The sequence below is a fragment of the Pelecanus crispus genome, chromosome 3 (assembly GCF_030463565.1).
Source record: "Pelecanus crispus isolate bPelCri1 chromosome 3, bPelCri1.pri, whole genome shotgun sequence".
Taxonomy (NCBI): Eukaryota; Metazoa; Chordata; class Aves; order Pelecaniformes; family Pelecanidae; genus Pelecanus; species Pelecanus crispus.
Genome location: NC_134645.1, coordinates 24,161,260 through 24,180,505, shown reverse-complemented (window position 1 = coordinate 24,180,505; position 19,246 = coordinate 24,161,260). Strand labels below are relative to the sequence as shown.

Sequence of the window (19,246 nt, the reverse complement as noted above, 5' to 3'; positions counted from 1 at the left end):
CAGCTTTAGCAACAAACAACACGGATTAGGAATTATTTATCTAGTGGCAGAGGGGAAGCCCATATGCTTGTATTCCTCACATTTTATTAACATACATGCCTCTCCAGCTACAGCATGACACATTGCTAAGATCTAAGCTAGCAATTTAACTTAGAACATCTCTCACTTTTGACATGCAGACCACATGTCACAAAATGCTGCAGTGCCTACTACATCATTATGTAGAGCATGACAGTCAAGTTTATTGCGGCGGCAGGCTGCAAGTTCAGTGCTTGGAAGCACCCCAATTATATGATGTCAAAGGCTATGTGCTGCTGACATGGCAAAACTGCAAGTGTCTCTCAACCCTACGTACACAGCACTGCACCATTCTAATAATACGCTGACGCAGGCATGAATCCCATTACATGCCGATGGCCCGTGCTGGTTAACGTGACATTTTTTCTAACTGTCTGGGGAACTCAGCACAGACTACCTTTGTTCCTCCTCCCCTTCCAAAATTATATGCTAAAATCCTACGCTTGTTATACAAGGTTGCTACTGATGTTGCAATATTTACTTCTAGGAAAATAATAAGACTATCTAAAGATATAAGATGATTTTAGAGATTGGTGCAGCGTTCATGGCATGGATAAAGCACCCTGAAGGAACTTTGTCACTTACTAATAGCCTGGCATGAAGAGGCCAGCTACAGACTAAGCATTGACTGTGTATTTCTGAACACAATGTTTTCAGATGCACAGCAAAGTCTCTTAAAAAAAACCAAAAAAAACCCCCATTTGATCAGAATTTTGCTCCTCCCTAGAGATTTACTTCAGATAAAATGTTCATACCTCCCCCCCGCTCGCAACAGCTCTTTCTATGGTCTCCTAAAAGTATTTTCTTTTCTGACAGGAAAGGCACCATAGTCTCAATTCACTAAATATAATCATAGGCCTGTTCCCAATTTCTAGGGCACTCTGTAATGGTGAGCCTTTTCAATCCCATGGAGAAAGCTGCAGAGCTAACAGTTTTGACAGCCTCCCAAAAAGCAGTCTTTAATATACAGCATCTTCATCCGTACCTCAAAGACATTTGCAAGCTTGAAAGAAATATTTATATTATTTCACATGTTGACACTGTGGATTGCAGCAGCAAGACAGCAAGACTTCCAGCTGCTCCTAGAAAAGGGTTTACATTAATTCGTCAGAGGTGAAGGCATATCCGTTTGCCTCCTCTGGACCTCTGTAAGCAGCTGTAATTCCAGGATAACCGAAGTAGCTTGTGGTTTCCCAACTTGCCAGGAAACATACAATTGTAAGAAGATTTGCAGATGAGTTATGCTAAATGTTTGGTATTATGACCTGTGATGCAACACAAAAGAATGGTTGTTGTTGCCTAAACTTTAATGGAGTTAATCCTTCCAAATGCTGACAAATTACTGCCTCGGGCCATTTAAAATCACATTTCTAATGCAATAATCCTATCTGCATTACAATGAGTTGGGATGAAATGATTAGGTGCCTGAGATTTTTGCACAGTGAATTAAGTCACCATACAGACTGGCCGTGCTTGTTCACAAATTAAAGGTCTGGACGGAAATGAAATTCCATTATTCTGCCACTTGCTAAGCTTTGAGGAAGGGTTCATTACTGTCCTGTCTCTACTGGGAATGTTTCTAAAGTAGCTACAAGCTAAAAGGAACCTATTTTTCATTAGGTGAGCTTCAGGCTTTCCTTCATTATTAATAATTATTAGTCAAGTCTTTGACTACTGAACACCTCTGTAAGAGAATTGGCTAATTCAACAATATGCAAGCAAAGAGTGAGACAGAGCATCAGTAAATCTGTAAAACACATACACCCACACCAAACAAAAAAAATCCGTACCCTGAATGCAAGTCCTCCTCTCCCCCTTTCGTGGGCTCACCGTGCTAAACCAGAATTTACCCAATTCTTATACTCAGAAGCACAGACTTTTTAGCTAGGGGGATAGTCCAGAACATAAACCACCTAAACAACATCAGTGCTGTCCATGTCTAGCATTTAAAATAGTACCCTTACTTCCTGACCCAATCACAACACGCCCAAGCAGATATTCATGTCTACACATTCAAAATTACCTCTTGGTTTAAAGGCTGTATTCAGGATTTTTGGAATCCTGTACTAACAAATCTACAATCACCAGCTTGAGACTATTCTTACTAGTATTCAATTGATTGTTTACACACAATATAGTTTGATGCACATAAATATAGCAACTCTTCAATTAAACTTAATGATTTTTTTTGTTGGATGCCTGCAAGGTTAGTGCTCCATTGAAGCCAGAGAATATCACAGCTTTGAACTCAAAGCAAGCAGATTTCACACAAATTCTGATAAACAGGGAGTGCGATGCCATAAACTTCTATACTAGAACTTTGTCTGATGCCCTTCTGAAAATATAGCCTAAGAAAAAGCTTAAAATTAGTAGTTTGAGACAATCCTTATCATCATGCAAATGTTTGACGCCGTAACAAAACCCCCACAAACAATGGCCACCAAATGCTCTAAGAGCCTTTCAGTCACAAACTGCAACATGCAACTGTAACAACCACTTGTGCTAGTCATTTCCCATGGGTGTGCTTCGCATGGGGGTTACAATAAGATTTCGTTCTCATAAAACATAACCCCTTGTATGCAGAAAATTGCTGTACATCATTAAGTCACATCTGTATCACAAGAGGGGGAAGAAACCAACAAGCTTTTAGCATTTTTCTTTTTGTAATTGGAAGGGAATCTGGCATTTTTAAATGGTTAAATTAAAGTAGTACAACTATAATTATATATTCCTCACCTTTGTGCTTCACCAGAAAAAAACCAACCCCACAAATCCCACGTTTTTCATCCTGTTGACATATTAGGAGAGAATGCTTCTATTTAAAACTGAAAGCTCAACACCTCAACACTAACAATGAGCTAGTCAGAAGCAGTTTTCTCTGGGTTAAGTGTGGCTTTTTCTGTATCAAATGAAAAGTTTCAGTACATAGCTTCATGCATAAAGCCTGGTCTGTTTATGCAGCAATTAAGTATACTATTACACTTTGCAGATATACACAAACCTTTATGTGATTACACACAGTAGAAAACATCAATGTAGGTTCACACGTGGATAAGTTATTGCAGATTCCAGTACCTGCTACTAGATACATGTCAAAACACAGATACCCTCATATACTGCTTGTTCTGCAATACACAATACCCAGGGTTATGTGCATTTCTAAATACAGTATAAATGTGAAACAGGTGTCACAGACTATTTATAATGCTAACGAAATTTCTAGGCTGTTTTCAACAGCACCAGCAAAAGTCATCATATAAGTCAGCTAGATCTAGCTGACTAGAAGATGACTGAACAATTAAATGGAGCATTTAAAACATATCTGATAACTGATAAAGGCATACCACCAATTAGCCGTGTCCTACTGGGCACCAGTCTTGAATTGTAAGATGCTTTGCAAGTTCTGAGGGAATACCCAGAACCAGGAATGTGATTTGCTTTCTCTTCCACTAAACTCAGTGACACAATCAATTCTAGCCACCCAAAAACTTATTCCCATAGCAGCAATCAAGAGCAAACCTCACAGGACCCTGAAAAGTCCCAGCTACATTAACACAGCATGGTGGACTCCAGCCTCAATCCAAACTGAAGTAAGTTTTCCCCAGACGCATGAGAGATTTCCACACCCTTGCAAGACAGCCTGTACGTCTCGCCCTCAGAGGGCAACCCCAGTGCATCACTGCGGCACACAGCTGCAAAGGCAGCTCACAGGCCCTGGCTAAGCTGGCAGAACCCACGCCAACACCCTGCTTTCCCATAAGCAGACACCGATAAGGCTACCCCGTGGATGCCAGCAAGACTGGCACAGCGCACCTGATCCAAAGAAGTCAATGGTGCTAGCCATGATGTTTGTATCCTACATCACCTAGGCCAAAGCCTCACTGTGCTGGGCAGTGCCTGCTGATGGCAGACATCACAAGCCCAGAAAGTTCTTAATGGTTGTAAATAAGCCAGAAAGGATGAGAGAAAGGGATGCTTCTGCAAATAGCCACAGTCAGGTAGCACCCATCTGCTGAAGGGAACAGCACGCAAAAGGCTGGAGTACCTCAACAGGATTGAGCCTGCAAGTACTACTAAGCAAAGTGAATACGGCAGAGGGCCAGCATAGCCCACAAAAGCCGCCTTATTTTTACCTCTTTCCTTCCCCTTAAATCCACATCAACACATTGGATAGCAATGACTTTGTAAATGACACTATTAGACAATTGGAAGGTTTGGAAAGGAGGCGTTAGAAAGAAAAAGAGCATAGGGTAAGGGGGCTAAATATGGAGGAGTAAGGCTTACTACTGACGTGAATAAAGATTGGCCTGTACAACACCATCAGCTAAACAACATAAACAACAGAACAATTAACAACAGTAACATGAAGGTAACATCTCAAGAAGGCTAGCAGGGCAATGACTACCACTATTACAATAGGAGAAGCCTGTACAGATCTTTACATGACCACAAAATCTGTCAGTTTCTAACACTGTGGGAGGGATACAAAGCCTTGATGTTTACATTTTATCCTCCCTACACCCCCCAGTCTCAGTTATTCTAATAGCTGCCACATCTGTAGCAGTATTTTCCCACCTGTACCCACAGTACCACAGCTGTCAAATGACAGTCAAATCACACAGCCTGAAATTTGTGAAGATTTCCGTACAGGGCCACTTTGCAGGGGATCAACCATGTATTAATATGGTTAAACTAACAGTTAATTTTGGTGGTTCCACCTTTCCCTTTTCATGAAAAATTCAGTTAAGCCAGCTCTTGAGACAAGGTAACGACCAGCCCTTTAGTCTTTTGTTCAAGAGAGCACCAACTCCCGCTCACAAGGCACATAAATAAATAATAGGGAGTACAACACAACAGCAATACCAGGGACCCTTTCTCAGCAGTCGGCTCTTTTCCATGATACCTCTTTATCATAACCACTAATGAAAACTCTTTGAAGTGGAAGAGTAAATATTATCATTTGATAGTACCTGGGCCCAACAGGGCAAACAAAATTGCATTGTATTACATTCTGGGAGCTGTAGACTCATTCACAATACAACACTCACAGGGTTGCTATGGAAGAGCCCAGCGCTTACTATTTTGGCAGCATGGGGTCAGCCAAGGGCTGCTGGTCACTCTTTTAGGACTGTTAACCTTAATCTTTATATGCACAACAAACAGGGAAAACAAAAAACAGTGCCAAACAAAACAAACGCAAGGAATTTCAGAGTATGCCTTTAGAGGTACTAAACTCCCCAACAGAGGCAGAAAGTGGACTTCCAACTCTGTCCATGATCAATCAACTCTTAAAACCTGAGGCCAGATTTCAGAAACGGTTGCATGCCCTTTAGGTACAGTATTATTCAACCCAATACACAGGATCCAGGAGCTTTGAGTATTTTTAAGTCTTCTTATTGGGAGAAAAAAAATAAAAATCTAGTGCTTTGCTGTAAAAGAGAAGCATCACCAAGTTGTCCTTATGTTAACGACACCCTGGAGAGCTGGGTTCAATGCCATGGTCTGCCACAGCCTCCCTGGGTGACCTCTGGACTCCCACAGCATTTCAATGCCTCATCTGAACCTGAAGTTACAGGAGGGTCTCTGCTGCACCTGGCCTCGCAGTGAAAGTACAAACTGTGGGCATCAGACCGTACACGCCTTACCACTAGAGTTGGCTGCCAAGTCTCAGGATATTTTGTAAATCCATCCTGTAGGGACCAAAGAGAGCAGAAGGGGAAGGGACCAGTGGCGCCCATGCGGCATTCCCACCCTTGCTTGCCCCTCGCTGGGAACAAGAGCAAGCACGCGGGGAATAACGCAAAACCACCGTCAACGCAATGAAAGAGGGAGGCAAGGGGAGCGAGACTGAAGGACCGTCACGGAGGCCCCCCCGAAGCCTGGCAGCCCTCTGGAGACGGAGGCACCCTGCTCCACATGGAGCAGGAGGATGAGAGGATGGGAATCAGAGAGAACAAGCCCGAGAAGGGGCGAACCCGAGCAAACCCTAAACCCCTCAGCGGTGACAGCGACAGAGGGGAACCCGGGTGGCCGGCAGCCCCAGCGGGGAGCCGGCCCAAGCCCCAGGGCCCGTGGGGGGCCGCTCCCGGGCGGCGGCGCACGGATGTCCCCGCTCCGCCCCGGCCCCTCGCTCACCTTGCTGCTGACGGGCCCGGGGATGAGGAGCTTCAGCGCCTGCCTCTTCAGCTCCGCCAGGCGGGCGTTGCAGTGCTCGCACCAGGCGCCGCGGTCGGAGCCCGGCGAGGAGCCGCCGCCGCTGCCGGAGCCCGGCGAGCCGGTGCCGAAGCCCGGCGAGCCGCCCAGCGAGCCGGGGGAGCTGGTGCCGATGCCGGGCGAGGCGGGTCCCGGCGAGCCGGTGAAGGAGCCCGGCGAGGAGGTGCCGGAGCCGGGGGACGGGGTGCCGGAGGAGCCCAGCGCAGAGCCGGCTCCCTCCGGGGCCGGGCGACTCCCCGCCCGGGACTCCTCGTACGCCTTCCGGTACCAGCTCTCGGGGGAGAAGGGGGCGGCGGGCTTGGTGGGGGAGCAGGGGTCGGTCACCTGCAGCGGGAGAAGGAGCAGCGGGTCAGGCAGGCAGGCCCGGCGGCGCCGGCAAGTTTCGCTCGGACGCTCCGCGCCCGCGGCGGCCCCCGCGCCTCGCCCGCCCCCGCGGGGCGCCCGGAGCCGCCGCCGCCGCCGCCCCGCCCCGGGGAAGGCGAGCGGGGCCGGGGGCCGACAGCGCCGGGCGAGGGAGCCCCGGCACGGCGGCGGGCACCGCTCCCAGCCCACAACTTACCCCGTATTTTCTGCTCCGCGCCGTCACCGCGATCCTCTCCTTATTTCCAGCCACTGAATTCATGGTGGCTTCGCAGCGCGGCGGGAGAATTGCCTACAGGTTTCCCAGTCCGCATCCGAAGGGAATAGCCGGTCCCGGGAAGTCCCCCGCGGAGCGGGCAGGGGCAGGCTGCTCCCTCCGCCGGGCGCAGCCTCCGACGGGATCGCTCAGCCCCAAAACACCGTCAGTTCTCGGGAAAACGCTTGGGGATGGGGCTTTCTCCCGGTCGGTTTTTCCTCATTGTCTTCCCTCTCATTCCCTTACAACCCTTGTTTTCACAGAAACAGCAGCATCCAGAGCAGGAGCGTTCCCCCCGGCAGGCAGCACGGCTCTCCGCCCCGGGTCAGACGAAGCATCCGAGGCAGCTTTCGGAGGGCGAGCCGAGGGAGCGGGAGCCGCGCTCGCCCTAGCAGAGGCGCTTTCTGCCTCCGCTACAGCGGCAACTTGTTTCCTTCCCCGAGGTTTGTAAGCGAGTTAAAAGAAATCCTCCAAAAATATCGGGATCCAGGCTCTGGGAGGAGCCTCCGCGCCCCTTGCAGCCAATATCCTCCTGCCCATTTGTGCCTGACAGTTTTGCAAGAGAAGGGAAGGAAGACCCGGGCTGCGGAGCCCGGTGCGCTCCCCGGTCAGCGGCGGAGCTGCAGGGCCGGCGGCTGCGAGCAGAATGCCAGAGCCTCAGCGCGGCTCTGCGCGGTGCCTCGGCTGCCAGGAGGGTCCATTTTATTTTGCAGTATTTCTTGATTGACGTCTCTGATTTCCCCCCTCTTCTTGAACAAGGCGGGGGGGGGACGACCTTGTTGCTTCCACCGCAGTTATTGGTTAGTTGCCTCTACTCGGGGCTTTAATGAACATGATTTCACAAGTGTTCCCAATCCTCCCTAAATAACTAGGAAAGAAAAGCAAGCTGTATTTATGACAGTCACTGGCACCTCTTCTCTGTGTTGCAATTTTACGTGTATTAATTTAACCTGCGGTCAAGGGCATAATGAATTAACAATTAAATTCTGATTTCTTTTTGCAGGTTACGTGTAGCTGGTTACAGATCCCTTTTTATTTCAAATCCTGCAGATGGCCAAGCATCTCTATTAAATCTTCCTCCTCAAAACAAGTTGCTGATTTTCTCAGAAAGGGATGCAATAAAGAGCTAAATGCCATATCCCCCGATAGGGTCATAACATGGATGGGTTGATGCAATTGAGAGGGCAGAGCACACGGGGGACTTGCATCCACTTTTCCACCCTCCTATTGTTACTTCCATATAAATGCATCTTTCCAGCATCACTAATGTACCTGGGCTGTAACAGCCATGAGGAAACAAAACCAGCCCACTAGATTACCAAGCAAGGGAATCTCCCAGTGCCTTTCTGTTTTCATCTGTGAACATTCTGCCAGTAGCAAAGGTGTGTAAGATGCTCTGCTGTGTTTTAACTTGACTAGGCTATCGCCCTTAAAGCGGAGCAGCTGTTCCTGATCTGGATAAGAAGGCTTTAATGTAAAGCTGACACAAGTAATGCCACCCAACATAGCCAGGCTGCGTCAGTAGTGCCTTATGCATTTACATAGGTGCCTCCAAAAAGCTGGCCAAGCGGGCAAACAAAGGAGATGCACCCTAGCTCCCACTGCATGTGAATGAGTTTCACATAAATCTGCACGCAGAGATCCCGTGTTTTGTTCTGTGGACAGACGTGATGGGGATGACAAGGTAACACAGGCAAACGCCCCGCGAGTCCACAGCAGTACAGAGCAGGTACGCCCCGCAGGCCCCCAGACACCGGCTGTAGGCAGCCAACATGCCATTTACACCGCGGTGCGTTCACTTCTCGTTCTCTGGGCTCAGCGATTCTGGTGGCAAACTGGCAGATTTGCTGTGGTTTTCAGCAGACCTTTAATCACCAAGCTGCTGGCTACGCCTGCCTAACCACATCTGCTCTCTCAGTGACCACCATCCCGTGCGCAAGGGCGCGCCCGCCTCGGCTGTCCCGTGGGCGAGGGGCAGCAGCTTGGCGAGCGTGCTGCCAACTTGCGGCCCGCGGCCCGCTCGGGAGCGGGAGGCCGAGCTCTGCCAGCAGCCGGGCCTCCGCTTTCTCCGCATTCCCCGGGCCCGAGGCAGTGCGCCGACCCCCGCGGGGTCCGGGCCGGCAGGGGCAGCGAGGCGGCAGGCTGGCGGAGCGCGGGGAACAAAGCGGCGCGCAAGGGCTGCGCGGCGCCCGGCAGCGGGAGAGCGGAGGGAGGGCACCGGCCCGCGGCGGGGCGAGGCGGGCAGCGAGTGACCGCGGCTCCTCCCCGGCCCCGGCGGCAGCTTCGGGGCCCGGTGCCGCCCGCCGAGTCCCTGGAGCCGCCGCCGCGCCGCAGCCGGCCCCCACCGCCCGGCGAGGCGAGCCGCGGGGCTGGCCGTTAAACCGCCCGCGTACCGGCCCGCCCGCGCGGGCGGGGCTGAGGCCGCGCGAACCGGGCGCGGCCGGGCGGGGCGGGGCGCGCGGCGCCGCGGCGTTGGCGGGCGGAGGGCGCCCTCTGCCGGCGGCCCGTGGCGGCGGGGGGGGCGGGCTGTGGCTGTTGCCCGGCGGCCGGGCGGGGAGGTGCGAGGCGGGAGGCCGCCGCCGCCGCCGCCGCCGCTCCCCCGGCCCCGTTCGGGTGCAGGCGGCGAGCAGCCAGCTCCGCCGGGGCACGGGATGCGTAACGGGGTGCCGGGGCCCGGTGGCGAGCAGCGCTGTGCCTCCCTCAGAGCGACGCCCGCCATCCCTGGGGCGGGGGGGTCGGGCTCCTCCGGGCACGGCTGCAGAGGGCTGTCAAAGCGTGCCTCGTTCCAGGGTTGAACTCCTCCGAGGGTTTTTAGGATAAGGAGGTGTTGCCTCCCTGGCCGGGCACGGTAACGCGGTTCCTCTGCCCCACTGCTCCCGGCGGGGGGGACCCTACCGGTGCGCCCCGCTGTGCCGTGCGCCCCCGGAGAGCTGGGCCTGCGGTGGGGTGCCTGCTCTCAGCCAGCTCCTGCCCACCCGGCATCGCTTCCCTTCCTTCCCGCCTGCTCCCCGGCTGGGCGAGGGCTCCAGCAGTGGCCCAAAGGAGCTGGGCTCATGCCCAGGGCTTCGGGGGGCACTGGCCGCATGGGTGCCCGCCAGCGGCGCGGCTGAGGGGGAGGCGATCTCCGGCAAAGGGGCAGTGGAGCAGATGGAGTAGCCCAGCGGAAAAAAAACAGATCCCAGCCACATGGCAGGCTCTTGAGGAGGATGTCCATGGCTTTCTCGGACCTTAGCTGATGGCCAAGTTTGGTTTGAGGTGGAGAAGTAGGGTCACGACTGGTGAGGAGGAAGAACACCTCCAGTCAGGAAGTTAGGACCTCAGGACATGGTGAAATTGTCATTTGAGCCTGAAGAGTCTCAGTAGCAAGTTTCCATTTTCTCACCTCTCAGCTTTGGGGGAACTGGTAAGAAGGTGGCGCTGAGAGCTCCTCTTGCAACTTTCAGTCTTGCATGACTTTATGGGCCAAGCCTGGGTGATGGCTCTGTTGCTGTTGGATCAGCTCTCCCTCCTGACAGCTCTCAGTATTTACTGACATTTTGGGTAATTCAAGAAAGGCTTTATTGAATTGTGAAAATTTTTGGAAGCTGAGACATTCCAGATTCTACAGTTCAAGGTGTTTTGCTGCTAAAATCTCTCCAGTTCTTGTTATTTTGTGCTGGCCAAAGTACAGGACACTATGGTATCACTCCAGCAAGAAGTTCTGCTAGCAACCCTTTCTCTAGGTTAACACCATCCTCTCTGAGAAGCATTGAGGTATAGCTTTCTCCCTCTCTTTAGGCTCCCTTGTGTGGAAGTTGATAAGGTTTCCTCTCCGGTTGTAACCCCTCCCACTCCATGTGCCACTAAGGAAAGACGATTAGTTAGCAGAATCACTCACACACCAATGACAGGCAGCTCCACACCTCCCTCTCAATTTCAAATTTACACATTTCTTCTGTTATTGTAACCGGTAGTCATGGGAATCTGCCTTAACCTTAGTTCTGGCAAATCATTTATGCTAGCAGTTCAGAAGTTAGACTAATTGTTGTTCTTAAGTCCAGACAGAGCTGAAAAAATGGGGCTGTTCAGACATTTATAAGTAAGTGGGCAGGAGCCAAAGCCTTGGATGCAGGCATAAGTGTCAGGCAGAGATTCAAGCAAAAGCCAATCTCAAAGCACTGAGGGTGGACTTTGATCTCAATCTACATATTGCACCTCTATGGATTGTAGTGACCTGTCTTTTAGCTAGTATACAAACTCCCAGTTTCCCCATTATACTGCAGTGTGTTTGTGGTGGTGTACTATCACTGCGCTGCTTTCAGTGGATTTCTTCTGAGTACATCTCAGCGGGGGTGCAATTAAATCTGACCTAGAAGTTCAGCTTCATCACTCAAATCTGAGATGCTGGCACAGGCCCAGTTCTATCAATAAACAGCAGTTTATGAGAGCTGGAAATGTTGGTTGCATCAAAGAAATCCTTTGAGGTACTCATATTTATAATAAATCTCAGGATAAAAAAGGTGACAGCAACTGTAACTTGAAGAGTCATCACTGCCTGTACAGAAGCTTTGTTTCCAAGTTTGGTGCTAATAAGTCTCAGTATCGGGTCTTACTTACAATTTTAAAAAGCTTCCTTGGGGAGATTTGAAATGCATGACAGCTCCGATACTTGCTTAAAGCTGCATATTAATGAGCTGGAGTCCGTTGGGGGACAGGGAGAAAATTGAAGGCATTTGTAGTAATAGTGACAAAGAATTAATTGTAAAGATAGAAAGAGCTAATTATTAAGAACTACAAATAAAATCAACAGAACTTTTCCAGTTTGATATCTTTCTTCTCTAAAACCTTTCCAGTTCTTGTTCTCATCCCCTCGCCAAAGTATAGGATCGTTTCAGCAAAAAGCTCTGTTAAGAGCACATTAAGTCCCTTATCCTTTTGTATAGAGCACACATCAGCAGAAATGCACAGATCCACAGCCTGAGTATTCTGCAGGATTTAGGAATTCATGCAGTGCAGGAGGAGGAAATCAGCTGTGTAGACCATGTTTGTACTTCTGATACTGCAGTTAATGCTCCTTTTACAGTATGTGGGATATACTATGCTTCTGGAGTGTGTTTTTCTACTTGCTCTTGACAATCGTTGAGTATGATATCATGGAGAATTAAGACTGGGCATTTCCTCTGTATGAGCTGGCTTCTGAGGTATTTGCTGTACCACAGTTTCTAAATCAGTCCCAAGATTAACCATGTGTATCAGAATAAAAAAAGTCTGATGCTTGAAAATGTGTATTTCTCATGCACTGCTACAGTCCTTAGCTCTGGGTGGTGTAACATGGACAGGGAACTCCCGAAGTGGTCCTTAGTGCAGCTTCTACTTCTTGCTGCTACCGGCAGGTCTGCATCAATACACTTTAAATACGCTTTTCCCTACTCCAAGCAACAGCAGAGTTCTACTGTCAGCCTGACAGGGGTAAGTCTCCCTGTTTGCTTAGCGTAGCCTTTTTGCCTCAGGGCCATTGCACAGGTGTTTAGCCTGTACTTTGCTTGCTTCACTGAGAGCCTCCTGGAATCTCTCTGTAATATAAACGGAAGCCATTTGTGTTCAAATTTGGACAAAGAGTCTCATTCTGTTGCAAACCATCCGCCTTTAAATCTCACCCTTGCCTGATACTGTAAAGCAATCTATTTTCCATGAAGGGCTGTCTATTTGGATTTATTTTGAATGGAAAATTTTTCTATATCTCAAATGTAAAATATTTCATAGATTTTCTAGAAACTGCTTTCATAGTTTCTGCCATGCAGCACTGCCTACTTTCATAAATCTTTATGTTCTCAGTAAAAATCAATGCCTACTTATTAATACAATATTGATATGTGTTTCATAAGTAATAAAGGATGCGGTGTCATGCACATACATATACTCACAGAGCAGGGTTGCATGAAGAAGTTTACAGTCATTTTATGCAGTGGGATGCATTACAATGACAAGTCTGCAGACAATTTTGGTTAAGTTCATAAATTCAGATACTGAAATTTGACAGAATCCCATTTTCTGTTACTCAGGCACAATAAGCATTCATTGCAACTCCAGAACTAAAGGCCAGCCTGAAAAGCAAAACAAAGCAGGAGTACCTGCGAATCCCAAAGTGCCAAACCCTAGCAATACACATTTTACACAGGACAGCAACAGAGCAAGAAAATATTGGAGTAACAACAGCCAGAGTCGCAGGCTCTGAAGGAGAAAGATGCGAGCTTCTTGTCTAGAAACCTGGCTTGCCTCTGCAGGCACATGGAAAAGCCATCAACTCCTTACTGTGCCAGGCTTGGTGGAGCCACATGCAGGGTAATGCTCTAGCAGCACCCAGCATCTGTGGGGTTGTGACAGAAGCCCCCAGTGAAGGCATCTGTGGGCTGCCTCGACCAGCGGAGCCATGCTGAGGGGGCCCTCGCCAGCCTGAACTGCTAGGACCTGGCTCTGGCACACTGCTAGCGATTCTCCCCGAGCACAGGGACACTGGCTGGAGATATTAGAGGGCAAAGGATTCCTTTTAAACATTCGTTAAAGACTCTCCTAACTACCTCAGGGCCTGAAGAAAAATGTGTCTTCCAAAAGAATTATTCTCAGTAATCTTCTTTAGATAGAAGAGGGGAGAAGATGGTATTAATGGTATTAACAAATAACGGCATTAACAGGAGGAATATAGGCCAGTATGTGCCAAAGTTAGAAAATGGGCAAAGTGGCTGCTGCAGGGTAGCAAGCACAAAGCCAATGCGTATGCCTGCTTCACCTTTAGAGCCAGGGACACAGGGAAGCAGTGCAGGTGGCGTGGAAGGCGGTAAGCAGAGATAACACAGCGAAGTGAAGAGGCAGCCCTGAGAAGCAAACAGTGAAGCATGTCTCTTTTCTTCCATTTTACCAGTTAGAGAAAAGGCTGCAGCCAGAAATAGTCATATAATGCAAATCAACTTCCGGCTTCATGGCTGGTGCCATCGTGAGGGTTTTGGCTTTTATGACAACGGGACATTCTTTGATGACTACAGCCTATTAGGGAGGGATGGGGTCCACCTGTCTAAAAGAGGCAAGGGAATCTTTGGGAGCAGGATGGCCAACTTGGTGAGGCGGGCTTTAAACTGCAGGACCTGGGGCGGGGGGGCCCAAAGTGGCAACGCTCACGCCATTGCAACCAACTGGGGAATAAACCAGGCCAACCAGAACAGCGATAAATGTTCCTTAGCTGCCTCCCAAGATGACAACCAGAAGACCAACCGCCTCAAGTGTATATATACCAATTCACACAGCCTGGGGAACAAACAGGAGGAACTGGAGCTCTGTGCCCAGTCAGAAAGTTGTGATATCATAGGAATAACTGAAACATGCTGGGACAACTCACATGACTGGAGGATTGTGATGGATGACTATAGGCTGTTTCGTAAAGACAGGCAGGGAAGAAGAGGAGGAGGAGTCACGCTCTATGTTAAGGAGAACCTTGAAAGTATAGAAGCCAACTACAGCGATTGTGGAAGCCCTATCGAATGTCTCTGGGTCACGATCAGAGGGATCATCTCCAAGGGGGAATCTTACAGTAGGCATCTGCTACCAACCTCCAAACCAAGACTATAAGGCCAACGAACCAATATTTGCATCATTTAAGCAAGCTTTGGGTCAACAGAACCTGTTTTTTACGGGTGACTTCAACTACCCAGATATTTGTTGGAAGAACAATGCAGCAGCTCACATGCCATCCATCAAGTCCTGGAATGTGTAGAGGACTGCTTCCTCATACAAATGTTAGATGTGCCAACCAGGAATGAGGCACTGCTGGACTTGCTACTCACAAAGAAAACCTGCTTGGTAATATCTTGGTTAGCGATAGCCTTGGCTGCAGTGATCACAATATTGTGGAGTTTGGGATCCTGCTAAGCATGCTGAAGCTTAGTACTAAGACAAAGGTTTTAAGATTTTAGAAGAGCAAACTTCAGGTTGCTCAGAGGTCACTTGGGAGGGATCCTGTGGGAAGCTTCCATGGAGGATAAAGGAGCTAACGAATGCTGGGAGTTTTTCAAGAACACTCTCCTGGAAGCACAAAAATAGTTCATCTCCTTTAAAGGTAAGGGAAGTAGGTGGGGCAAGAGACCCCCTTGGCTTAACTGCAAGCTTTGGTCTGCTCAAAACCAAAAGAGAAGTGTACCAGAGATGGAAAAGCGGATGAATGCCCATTGAGAACTATAAGGGCATTGGCAGGGCATGCAGAGATGCAGTTAGAAAAGCAAAAGCTCAGCTCAAATTGAAATTGGCCAGAGATGTCAAAAACTACAGGAAAGGGTTCTTCAGGTACATAAACAACAATCAGAAACAGAAGGGAAATGTTAGCCCCCTGTTAAACAGAAGAGGTGAATTACCAACAACGCTGAAAAAGCAGAGGTTCTCAACACTTTCTTCACCTCTGTCTTTACCAGCACTGTTGGGCCCCAGGTCTTGGGAACAAAAATCCAGGTTGATGCAAACACAGACCCACTGTCAGTGAAGGAAGTGTTGGTATGTGAACTATTACAGGAGCTTGACCCCTCCAAATCAATGTGCCCTGACAATATCCACCCGAGGGTGTTAAGAGAGCTGGCTGATGTTGCAAGGCCACTCTCCATAATCTTTGAGAAATCATGGAGAGGGGGGAACATCCCAGAAGACTGGAAGAAGGCCGATGTCACCCCATCTAAAAGAAGGGTTTAAAGGAGGATCCAGGAAATTATAGACCCATCAGTCTTACTTCAATCCTCAGGAAAGTTATGGAATGAATCCTCCTGGGGGCTATCACAACTCAAATGAAGCACGTGATTGGGAAAAGCCAGCATGGATTCACCAAGGACAAATCGTGCTTGACAAACCTGATGGCCTTCTACAACAAAGTAACCTGCTCGGTTGTTGTGGGATGAGCGGTGGACATTGTCTACCTGGATTTCTCCAAGGCTTTCAATACGGTTTCCCACAGCCTCCTCCTAGAGAAACTGATGCATTTTGGTCTAAACAGGTGGTCTGTGGGTGGATGGGGAACTGTCTGACAGACCGCACCCAGAGGGTCATGGTAAATAGCACCTTTTCAAACTGGCAGCCTGTCACAAGTGGGGTCCCCTAGGGATTGATACTGAGCCCAGTGCTATTTAATATCTTCATAAGTGATCTGGATGATGGGATCAAGTGTACCCTGATGAAGTTTGCCGATGATACCAAACTGAGTGGGGAAGCAGACACTTCAAAAGAGAGAGCTACCCTGCAGGAAGACCTGGATAGGCTGCAAGAGTGGGCTAAAAAGAATCTTATGCAGTTCAACAAGGACAAATGTAAGGTCTTGCACCTGGGAAAACATAATCCAGGAGTGCAGCACAGGCTGGGATCTTCCTGGCTGGGGAGCAGCTCTATAGAAAGGGAGCTGGGGATGAGTGAACAGTGTGCTGCTGCGGCAAAGAAGGCGACAGGATGCTGGGCTGCATCAATAAGAGCACCACCAGCAGAGATAAAGAAGTCATTATCCCACGCTACTCAGTGCTTGTCAGGCCACACCTGGAACACTGTGTTCAGTTGTGGTCCCCACTATGCAAAACAGATGTGGACAGGCTGGAGAGGGTCCAGAGAAGGGCCACAAAGATGATCAAAGGACTGGGAAGCCTGCCATGTGAGGAAAGGCTGAGAGAACTGGGTTTGTTCAGCCTTGAGAAAAGAAGGCTTAGGGGAGACCTTATCACCACATTCCAGTATTTAAAGGGTGGCTACAAAGAAGATGGAGACTCCCTTTTTACAAGGAGTCACATGGAAAAGACCAGGGGTAATGGGTACAAGTTACTCCTGGGGAGATTCTGATTGGACACAAGAGGAAAATTTTTCACAATGAGAACAATAATCAGCCATTGGAATAATCTCCCCAGGGAAGCGGTGGATTCCCCAACATTGGACACTTTTAAGATTCGGCTGGACAGGGTGTTGGGCCATCTTGTCTAGACTGTTCTTTTGCCAAGAAAGGTTAGACCAGATGATCCTTGAGGTTCCTCTCAACCTGGTATTCTATGATTCTGTGATTATATCATCACATTTTTATGCTGCATCCTTTCTTGTTGCAGGAGTAATTTATAGCAGTACAGATCAACAGCAGAGCTGGCATCACAGGCACTAGTCTATCATAGTCTTGAATGAGTAAATGCCTTAAATAAAACACTATATAAAAGGCAGCAGGCATTTCTCTTCTGCCCTCAGCTCACCTGAGGTGAACTAATTCAACTTAGAGCTCAGACAACAGAGAATTACATCCATGATAAGCTAAGTCAGAGGTCTCACCCCAGTATGTTCCCGAGATTTTTATAACGGTAGGCACTTTAGGTCTGTGAGCATCTGTTTCATCTGAACGTCTTTTTCAACTCCTTTTCAAACATTTCATGCATTTCTTTCATCACCAAGTTTAGAGTTAAAAGTGAACCTTACAGCATGCAGATTTCCAAAAATTTTAATGTTCCATTTTTCTCTTTGCTGTACATCATTCCATGCTGATTGTGTTCTTTATGAAGCAACTGCAGAGGGCTGATGACTGGTTTATCTGCCTGCCGTTTCCCTCATACCTCTTTGTTACCTGCCTCTGGTTTGTCATTGCTTTGACAGTCACAGTTTGGTCCCTGTATCCCTCTTTTCACCAGCTCGCTGGCAGCTGGGGAGGCAGAGCTGTGGCTAGACCTGGTACTTCCTGTGGACACAGGTCAGTGGCCGAGAAAGGCATAGAGCTGCTCTCTTTGTCCTTCCCTGACTACCGCAACGAGTTTTCCTCCAGCTTATTCATGCTCTCCTGCTCTGACTACATGAATAACCCACCGGGGGAGGCCAGGAGGATCCATGACTGGACCCAGACGACTGCAGTTTTTGTGTCTGCCCGTCAAGGGATGTTCAGACTTGGCAGCACAGCTCTGGAGTGCTCAGAGCAGGGGACGAGTAAGGCATACCTGTTCCTCAGAGGGACACCTTGAGGCCAGTGCTCCGGGTGAGCATGGTTTGCTGTGCACAGGAACTTCTTTCAGGTTTAAACAAATGAGCAGTCTTGTCACTGAGCACAGAAGTCAGCGTGGGGGAGATGACTCCAACAGCCTGTCTGTGTGCCCAGGCAGGCTTGGGTAAAGTATTGCTGCACGGTTTCAGGGCAGGCATACTCACAGCTTTAGGAAAGTCTCCATCTGCCCCCCCTCCCCGCCCCCCAAGCTGTGCTCTGTCCCTGGAAGCAACACAAGCAAGGGGCAGCTGTGCTCAGCAGCATGTCCCCACCTGCTGCCTTAATGATGTGGCTCTTTTCTGAACCAGAACTGTTCTGTCAAACACCATGACAGAGGGAAAACAGTCCCATACCTTGGCAGCTAGCAACACAAACACAGTTTCAGAGGTGAGCTGGCAGCAATTGATGGGCATTTCTTCCTGCTGCTGGAAAACTTTGGCAGAGTGGAATGCATTATCCCATGTTACCAAGTTCAGCAGAACTGGGTTCTTCTGTTCTTTAGAGATGGCTTGTCTGCTTGTGAAAGTTTTACCAATTTAACATAAATGGAATTTTAAATTGGCTTAATGAAATCAGCATGACCTTCTTGGATCGTTACTTGTTTGGATTTAAAGCTCCTTTTACTGGTTACACCCATTTAGCTTGTACCCATGTAGGCAGGTGCAAGTTGAACTGGAGAGAGCCAGCTTTAAGCTGGTAGCAATGTTCAGACATAAAGCTGCATCAGTTTGACAAAGCCAATTTAACATAGCAGCTGTAACTGCACTGTAGAAAGATGAATACTTTGCAAACAACTGTGCTGGTGGAGGTGGAGGTTAGCACTCTTAGTCTGTCCCTGCTGCTCCTCACTGCCTCTTTCCCAGAGTTTTCCCTCTTTTCAGACCCATCAGTATGTCTCTTTATGCATAGACAAGGCTTCAGAGTATTTATAATTGCCTACATTTTAATTTGGTTGTTTAGCCTTGTCCATATTAAAGAAATGTTCACCCATGCAATTAGCCTTATTGAGCATTTTAACTAGTGCTAGCCTCACCACTGTATTTATTGCACGATGTCTGATCTTCAATGATGCAACAACATCAATTTACAGTGAATAATTTGGTCCAAATCTCCTAGAACAGGCAGGGTGAGAGTCTGGAAAGTGGCTGATGCTGTAGGAGAGTCATACTGCCATTCCGTGACCAAGGAGTTTTGGACAGCAGTCAGGTATTCGGTATGAAAACGCAGTGTACTATGGTGACAGCTGAGGCTAGTCCCATCTGAAAGTATGGACCAATATTCTGGGATGAACATTGCTAGGTGAGGGCACTGGTTAATAATTTTAATGTTTACTGAGAAGT

General features: G+C 48.7%; 1 protein-coding gene across 1 annotated transcript in view; it reads right to left on the bottom strand.

Moving 5' to 3' along the window:
• Positions 1-6,913, bottom strand: part of KIF26B (kinesin family member 26B) — a 304,911-nt gene extending 297,998 nt beyond the window's left edge. Inside the window, exons 1-2 of the mRNA XM_075707851.1 lie at positions 6,851-6,913; positions 6,214-6,615 (exon numbers count right to left, since the gene is read on the bottom strand). Coding sequence (XP_075563966.1) covers positions 6,214-6,615; positions 6,851-6,913 — 465 coding nt within the window. The remainder of the gene's footprint in view (positions 1-6,213; positions 6,616-6,850) is intronic.
• Positions 6,914-19,246: the final 12,333 nt, after the last annotated feature.